Source organism: Rutidosis leptorrhynchoides, chromosome 9, assembly GCF_046630445.1.
Source record: "Rutidosis leptorrhynchoides isolate AG116_Rl617_1_P2 chromosome 9, CSIRO_AGI_Rlap_v1, whole genome shotgun sequence".
NCBI classification, from domain to species: domain Eukaryota; kingdom Viridiplantae; phylum Streptophyta; class Magnoliopsida; order Asterales; family Asteraceae; genus Rutidosis; species Rutidosis leptorrhynchoides.
The window spans coordinates 161,618,629-161,627,753 of NC_092341.1; the positions used below are offsets into that span (position 1 = coordinate 161,618,629).

Here is a 9,125-nt window from a genome sequence, read left to right on the forward strand (position 1 = left end):
GTAGCTCGTCATCAAAACATTTTTTCCCTGGTAGATTTTTTATACATAAGTTCTAGCTAGTTAATCAAATTATTTATAAAATAGTAATAAACTACTTCAATAATAAAATATAAATTTTAGCTTTCAACTCTAATTGCAAACTAATTTAATAAAAAACACACAAACTCTTACAATCCCAACTTGTCTTGCATTAATAAAACACCTCACCATATATTGTCAATAATATATTATAATAAAAATCTCAAAAGGAAAAACAAATACTAGGTAGTTTGGTTTCATAAATTTACAAAACAAACATTTGGCAAGAACTATATTTAGGAGTATAGGTAAATAAGTGAAAAATTAAAGACCTCTTGAACCAGGAATATCGACCCACGATAGTTGAACTTCAATCTCTCCACACTCGACGTTTTGCAACCTAAGAACCATGTTTTGGACAACTTTTCCGTTTGTCCAATTTATATGACTTTCTTCGGCTAAATGGTTAGTTCTTGTTGGTTTTACGGTTGTAATAATAGTCTCGTTTGGTAGATTTTCTAAACGCATCCTCACCGCTTCCATGAATGGTTTGATGTCAAACTCAGCATCACCCATCTTATCATCCATGCTAAATGTATCCTTGTCGTACACTTCCTGTACCATTTTCAGTTGAATGAATAAATAAAAATATAGAAAAGTACACGTAGGGATGTCAATGTATCATATCATATATGAATTAGGTGATATTTATTTAATTTTTAAAATTCATATCAATAATATTGATATCCATTTAAATATAATTCATTCACTCATATTTTATATCCATTGAATTAAGCGGGTTAATAGATATCCGTTGCAAGTATTTTTTTTTTTTAAATACTTTTAATTATAAAATGAAATCATAAGTATTTTCAACAAAGATATATAATATATATAAGATATATGAATTTAATACAATTCACATAGCTGTATCTTCAGAATCTATATTTCGATAAAATTTAATAGTTTATAGCGTACATATATAAAGATATGTAAATATAAGTAAATATGTATATATTTATATGTATATATATGAATATATCTCGGGTGGTAATGAATATATAACCATAGATGATAAATTATCATCAATACATGATTCACTAATTTTTGACATCATCCATATCCATATTCGTCTATCATCCACTTAAATCATTAATATCCATTTAAATATATCAGATTAAATGAATATCCGATGAATCGAACATCCATTCACATCCTTTAGTACAAGTGTACAACTTGTGAATTGTGTGTAACATCCGAAATTTAGGGTACATTGAAAAATGGATGAAAGAAAACGTACCAATGAAAGCAAATATTATTGGTTGCTAGCAGACCGAATTGATACGGCATTATATTATAATTATAATAGATTACGAAAGAAATGTGAATAACTGGTTGTCATGTAGTTAACCCAGTCTAAAACCTAAATAAAACTACATTAATTTGTTACAGAAATATCTACTCTCACTCAATTCTTCAAAATATAACCTTAGACCATTCACTATGATGCATAACGAAGACCATTTGTTGTCCCACAATATCCACAACATCCCTTGCCTTTTGGGCTGTTATCAAGGAGTTGTGTGGTGTTGACTGTTGTGGGACAAACCACGAAACTGACAACACAATTTGTAATTTGTTGTTTCGCTAAATGTTTTTTTTTTCTTTTTGTTATTTTTTTTATTCAACTAACTATCAATTACTTATATTTTATTACATACAACACACAACACCACAACACAACAATTATCACAACGTCTAATCCATTCCATAACACTGCCACTTTTAAGTCGATTTTGAAGAATGTGGTGTGATTTATTTAATTTCCTTAGCAAAATAATGTAGTGTTACATACTTCGTTAGTGAAATTATCCCTGAAATCACATGTTTGTTTAAACGAAACAGTTTAATTAAATGTTTTAGTTATTAAGTGAATGTATATGCTAAAGTCATGTAGTTTAATGACCCGTGGAACCACGGATTCCGACTAAAAAATTTGTCGTTTCTACAATGAGACATGTATTTCGCATACATGTGTAACGTAATTAATTTCCGTAAAGAAAACACATATTTGAATAATAATAATTAAATAATAATTATAATTATAATTATAATTATAATTATAATTATAATAATAATAATCATAATAATAATAAAGTTTGATTAAAAATTGAGTATTTATATTTTAATAATAACTATTATGTAGTAATAAATGACTTTTGGATTTTTTAAAAAATTAAAATACAATTATTATATGAATGTCATACAATATGCTTTAAAGTTTGTACATGTCTTTATGAAGTATTTTGTAAAGGATTATACAATTTGTTTTAAAGTTTGTACTTATGGTCATGAGGGTATTTTATCATAAGATTGTACATAATACTTCAAATATTGTACATATGATCATGAGAGTATTTTACCATAAGGTTGTACATAATAGTTCAAATATTGTATATATAGTTATATTTATGAAGTGTTTTATTATAAGGTTGTACGTAATGCTTTATGTATTATACAATAACATGTTAATATTTTTATTAAATACAATTAATTATTTTAATGACGTCATCATAACTGATTTAGAACTTCTCTTTATTTATGAATTTTTTAAAACTTAGATAATCCTTATTTATGATCATTTTAAAGATTTATTAGATATTATAGAAGATTATAGATGTGTGCATGTAAAGGAAATTAACATTAACATTAACATTATATATATTTATAGTAAATAATAATAATAATAATAATAACAATAACAATAACAATAATAATAATAATAATAATAATAATAATAATAATAATAATAATAATAATAATAATAATAATAATAATAATAATAGTAATAATAATAATAATAATAATAATAATAATAATAAAATGAATTTTTATATAATCTAATTTAAAATTTACGATAAAAACATGATATCTTGGTAAGGATTTGATTTCAAAATGTCACATTAATAGATAGTTGACATTATTAAAAAAGGAAAGGTATATTGGTTTTACTTTTGAGAGACGCTTTATAAATATATAATATGTTAATATAATTATATAAATAGACATGTTGAGCACTATGTTTAAACGATAGGAATTCATTAAATAAATCCTAGGTGAGTGTAGTTCATTTACACAACAGTATGTTATATGTTATTAAAAGATATTATGATGTAAAATTTGATGCTTGATTTCTCTGATTTGTTATAATTGGTGATTTATACACTACAATCTTTTACTCTTACACTATCAATTATGTTGTAATAAAATAAAATATATTGTTGCTTTTCAAAAAAAAAAAATAAATAAAAAAAAAAAATCATGTTGTAATAAATAGTTAGAGGCTGTTTGAATATTTGATCAAACGAAATTATTTGATTATTTCATTAATAAAATGTAAATAGTCAGTAAATATTGTTGGAAAAGTGATTATTTGCGTTTTAAAAAATCAAGTAGAAAGATGTTCTCTTAAAAAATATAGATAAAATATAAAATATCGTATTGAAAACGTAAAAGTATTTTGAAAACCCAATCTTAAATTAAGGTAATGTTAAGTTACCATCAAAAAATTATTTTGCTTCCAAAACAATTTTGTACTATCATTCTTGAGAAATTTACGATTGGTTAACCATGACATGATCATGAAAGAAATAAAAGGCAGATGACTATTACGGAGTAAAACTTACAAGTTTAACCGGAAGAGGCTCTAAAACAGATAAGGTCAAATCTTCATCCCACACGGGATTGATGTTGTTCTTCACCACTCGAGTTTTCAATTTCTATCATAAAAAATTAGAAATACTATAAGTTTATAACAATAACATAATTAACTACAAAATCTTTATCTTTATAATTCTCAAAAGAGTACAACACTTTTTTTTGGAAATTTTGTATATTTGATTTCATTTTCTTATTTATAACACAAAATTAAAAAAGATTTTTTACGACAGCTGGATGTCATTAATACGGTTCAAAGTATTTATTAGTACAACTCTTATAACATGTTAGGTTGTCATTAAGAAAATCTAACGAAAAATTACATTTTAATAAGAGACGATACATAATTGTCGGTGAACAATAGAGATACCGTGATTGATGGTTAACGAGGTTATGCGATCGCCGGAAATCGTTTAATTGAGATAATATTTTAGAAATTGTGATATGAAATTCATATTCATAAATTAATAAAGTAAATCAAATTTAAAAAATAACACAAACCTGTTTGCCCATACGAATGATAACATATGGATCACTAGTAGTAACATCTCGAACAGCCAAGTTTACACCTTTGTGGATATGAACTCGAAGCAAACCCAACAAGTGCTCCATTATATTTGATAACAAATATTATTAATTTAATTATTTATTTTATTTATTTATTAATTAATTTATTAATAATAGAAAATAGAAATGAAAGTCAAAAAGCAGATGATATGGAGAATGAAAGAGTTTTGATTTTTGAATCGGTATTGGAGAAGGGTTATCAATGTATGATTGATTATATAGAGAACAAGTTGAAGACGAGGTCTAGTTGGAACCTAAAAAGATAAATACTCTGTAAATATATACAAATATTAAATATAAATAAATAAATACATACATGAAAACGAAATTTAATACACTCTCTCATTACAAGTGTCCACTTACTTTTTACACACAGTTTTAGGAATTCCCACCAACTTCATTATCCACCAATCAGAAATTTTCTCTCTCCACAATAACCTCTTTAGATTGGAAAAAAAATCAAAGTGGACACTTCAAATGGGACGTCCCAAAATAGTAATGTGGACACTTTAAATGGGACGGAGGGAGTATAGTCCGAGTGTGAGTCCGTATTTGGTATGTACTAGGACCACGTATCATTAAATTAAAGTCTGTTGCTATTGTTAATATTGTTGCGGCTGCTAACGGTGCTAGTGTTGTTGGTGCTGGTAGTGTTGCTGCTAGTATTGTCGTCATCGTTATCGCTGCTGATGTTGTTAATTGTTACTCACTCCGTCCTATAAAGACAGTCTTATCTGACTTTTTGTTAAATTTAAGATAGAGTGATGAATTATCTAATTTGCACTTCATTCAATATATTTATATATTATCAGTGTTGCAAAAGTCGGCCGACTTAGGCGACGCGTCGTTTTTTGGCATGGCAGACGTGTTGTTGTTAAAAAACTGTCAACGGTAAAAAGTTGGTTAAAGTCGGAAAAAGTCGGTCAAAATGAAAAATATTGTATTTTTATTTTGTAATATTGTTAATAACTGTTTATTGTTTATGTTTATTGTAAATATAGTTTTTATTTTAAGACTCGATTTCTATATAATATTATATATGAATATATATTTGATAAAACTATTTTAAAAAGTCAACGCTTGATGCATCCCCGTTGCGTCCCCGTCTCGACTGACGCGTCCCTCTAAAATTCCGACGGATGCGTCCCCAACTCGCGTCTTTTACAACCTTGTCTATAATTATTAATTATTAGTTATTATCATTGAATTGTAAATATTAATTATTGTTATATTACTTATTAATCAATACTTACCCCGTTCATATTTTGTTGTTCACTATTTCTTATTTAGATATTTCAAATTAATTGCTCACTTCTACAAATAGATAATAATAAAATGGTAAAGTTCTTGTTGAGTCCCCACGTAATTAACGATTTAATTGTGACAAAACATGGTTATTAACACTAATTGTAATGTGCGACCTACATAAGTTTACTTAAATTGTTGCAAGACTGTAAACATCATTGTATGATGTGTCTTGGTGTTTTATTGTGTTGCCTTAAATATCAGCAGAAGATAGTTAGAGTGCAATGGGTTCTTCGTTATATGAGAAGGTTGTTTGATGACCCAGCTGAAGACCATAGAAGAACCAACAGAAGAAATATTAGCACAAAATTCTTAGACGAATTATGTTCATTAAAGACATGATTGTGTCCTGTGTTATCTACATCAAACATGTTATTCAGCTGGCATCGAAGATGAAGTTGAACTAAAAAGGACATCGGTCGACGATTGATAAGTAACATTACAAGTCAACCAATGGAATGCAGAAGTATACTGCAGGCGAAGTTTGTGGATGTACTTTGCCAAAACTCCAGGAACCAAACATTGTATTTGTTTATTCAAATTGTATGTCCAACCCTTTTAGGGTGTTCATAAAATAGCTCCAGAACAAGGGAGAGGCATGTGTAGTGACCCGAACTTTTCCATGTTTATATATATTAAATGAAATTGATATTTACATGATTAAGTGTTTCCAACATGTTAAGCAATCAAACTTGTTAAGACTTGATTAATTGAAATAGGTTTCATATAGACAATTGACCACCCATGTTGACCGGCGATTCACGAACGTTAAAACTAGTAAAAACTATATGATGACATATATATGGATATATATATATATATATATATATATATATATATATATATATATATATATATATATATATATATATATATATATATATATATATAGTTAACATGATATTATGATAAATAAGTATCTCATTAGGTATTTTAACAATGAGTTATATACATAAAAATGTGACTATTGAATTAAGAAACTCGGAAACGATATATATAACGATTATCGTTATAACAACGTCTTATTAAATACATATGAATCATATTATGATATTCATACACTATATTTAAACATGATAAATGATAAGTAAACATATCATTAAGTGTATTAACAATGAACTACATATGTAAAAACAAGACTACTAACTTAAGGATTTCGAAACGAGACACATATGTAACGATTATCGTTGTAACGATATTTAAATGTATATATATCATATTAAGATATATTAATACATCATAATATCATGATAATGTAATAATTTAACATCTCATTAGATATAATAAGCAATGGGTTAACAACATTTAACAAGATCGTTAACTTAAAGGTTTCAAAACAACACTTACACGTAACGACTAACTATGACTTAACGACTCAGTTAAAATATATATACATGTAGTGTTTTAATATGTATTCATACACTTTTGATAGACTTCAAGACACTTATCAAAGTACTTCTACTTAACAAAAATGCTTACAATTACATCCTCATTCATTTTCATCAACAATTCTACTCGTATGCACTCGTACAATACACAGCTTCTAAATGTATTTACTATTGGTATATACACTCCAATGATCAGCTCTTAGCAGCCCATGTGAGTCACCTAACCATGTGGGAACCATCATTTAACATCTAGCATGAAATATCTCACAAAATAACAAACTAATGGAGCCTATATGAATGATCAAGATTCACGTGAATGTAAGTGTACACAAACACTTTCATTTTCAATTTTTCTTGAATCAAATTACTCTCTCTAAAGTGTTCTTACATTGTTCTAAGTGTTCTTCATCATCTTCATCAAAATCTAGCTCAATAATCAAGTTACAAAACAACTACTCAAGAAAACACCAACAACACTTCCAAGTTTGCTAGCTTACTTCCAATCTTGCAAATCTATTTTGAATGATCATTCAATCTCAAGAAATCTTTCTTATTTACAGTAAGATATCTTTCTAATACAAGGTAATACTCATATTCAAACTTTGATCCAATTTCTATAACTATAACAATCTTATTTCGAGTGGAAATCTTACTTGAACTTGTTTTCGTGTCATGATTCTGTTTTAAGAACTTTCAAGCCATTCAAGGATCCTTTGAAGCTAGATCTATTTTTCTCATTTCCAGTAGGTTTATCCACAAAACTTGAGGTAGTAATGATGTTCATAACATCATTCGAATCATATATATAAAACTATCTTATTCGAAGGTTTAAACTTGTAATCACTAGAACATAGTTTAGTTAATTCTAAACTTGTTAGCAAACAAAAGTTAATCCTTCTAACTTGACTTTTAAAATAAACTAGACACATGTTCTATATCTATATGATATGCTAACTTAATGATTTAAAACCTGAAAACACGAAAAACACCGTAAAACCGGATATACGCCATCGTAGTAACACCGCGTGCTGTTTTGGGTTAGTTAATTAAAAACTACGATAAACTTTTATTTAAAAGTTGTTCTTCTGAGAAAATGATTTTTCTTATGAACATGAAACTATATCCAAAAATCATGGTTAAACTCAAAATGGAAGTATGTTTTTCAAAATGGTCATCAAGACGTCGTTCTTTCGACTGAAATGACTACCTCTTATAATATTGAATTGTAGCCTGTATTTTTGACTATAAACTTATACTTTTTCTGTTTAGATTCATAAACTTAAGTTCAATATGAAACCATAGCAACTTGAATCACTCAAAACGGATTTAAAACGAAGAAGTTATGGGTAAAATAAGATTGGATAATTTTGCTTGTTGTAGCTACGTGAAAATTGGTAACAAATCTATATTAATCATATCCTAGCTAACTTATATTGTATTATACATGTATTCTAATATATTATATAATCTTCGGATACCATAGACACGTATGCAAATGTTTTGACATATCATATCGACCCATGTATATATATTATTTGGAACAACCATAGACACTCTATATGCAGTCATGTTTGAGTTAGCTATACCGGGTTGAGGTTGATTCCAAAAATATATATACTTTGAGTTGTGATCTAGCCTGAGACATGTATACACTGGGTCGTGGATTGATTCAAGATAATATATATCGATTTATTTCTGTACATCTAACTGTGGACAACTAGTTGTAGGTTACTAACGAGGACAGCTGACTTAATAAACTTAAAACATTAAAACGTATTAAAAATGTTGTAAATATATTTTGAACATACTTTGATATATATATGTACATATTTGTTATAGGTTCGTGAATCGACCAGTGGCCAAGTCTTACTTCCCGACGAAGTAAAAATATGTGAAAGTGAGTTATAGTCCCATTTTTAAAATCTATTACTTTTGGGATGAGAATACATGCAGTTTTATAAATGTTTTATGAAATAGACACAAGTAATTGAAACTACATTATATGGGTGAATGATCGAAGCCGAATATGCCTCTTTTGCTTGGTAGCCTAAGAATTAGTAAACCGATCTACTAATTGACGTGAATCCTAAAGATAGATCTATTGGGCCTAACGAACCCCATCCAAAGTAG

At 27.5% G+C, this 9,125-nt stretch overlaps 1 protein-coding gene across 1 annotated transcript; it reads right to left on the bottom strand.

The window, feature by feature from the left end:
• Window positions 1-211: 211 nt before the first annotated feature.
• LOC139865947 (protein C2-DOMAIN ABA-RELATED 4-like) lies at window positions 212-4,505 on the bottom strand. Its single transcript, XM_071854069.1, has 3 exons — window positions 4,237-4,505; window positions 3,705-3,797; window positions 212-633 (listed from the first exon to the last, which is right to left on the bottom strand). The coding sequence occupies exons 1-3, from the start codon at window positions 4,345-4,347 to the stop codon at window positions 343-345; spliced, it is 495 nt and encodes a 164-aa protein (XP_071710170.1). The 5' UTR covers window positions 4,348-4,505; the 3' UTR covers window positions 212-342.
• Between the last annotated feature and the right edge of the window lie 4,620 nt (window positions 4,506-9,125).

Bases quoted from the DNA above. Each gene is read 5' to 3' on its own strand.
- LOC139865947 (XM_071854069.1), bottom strand. From the start codon at position 4,347: ATGGAGCACTTGTTGGGTTTGCTTCGAGTTCATATCCACAAAGGTGTA. The intron at 3,798-4,236 runs GTTTGTGTTATT...TTTTTATGATAG, and splicing joins TCATTCGTATGGGCAAACAG to AAATTGAAAACTCGAGTGGT. The intron at 634-3,704 runs GTAAGTTTTACT...AAAATGGTACAG, and splicing joins AGCCTCTTCCGGTTAAACTT to GAAGTGTACGACAAGGATAC.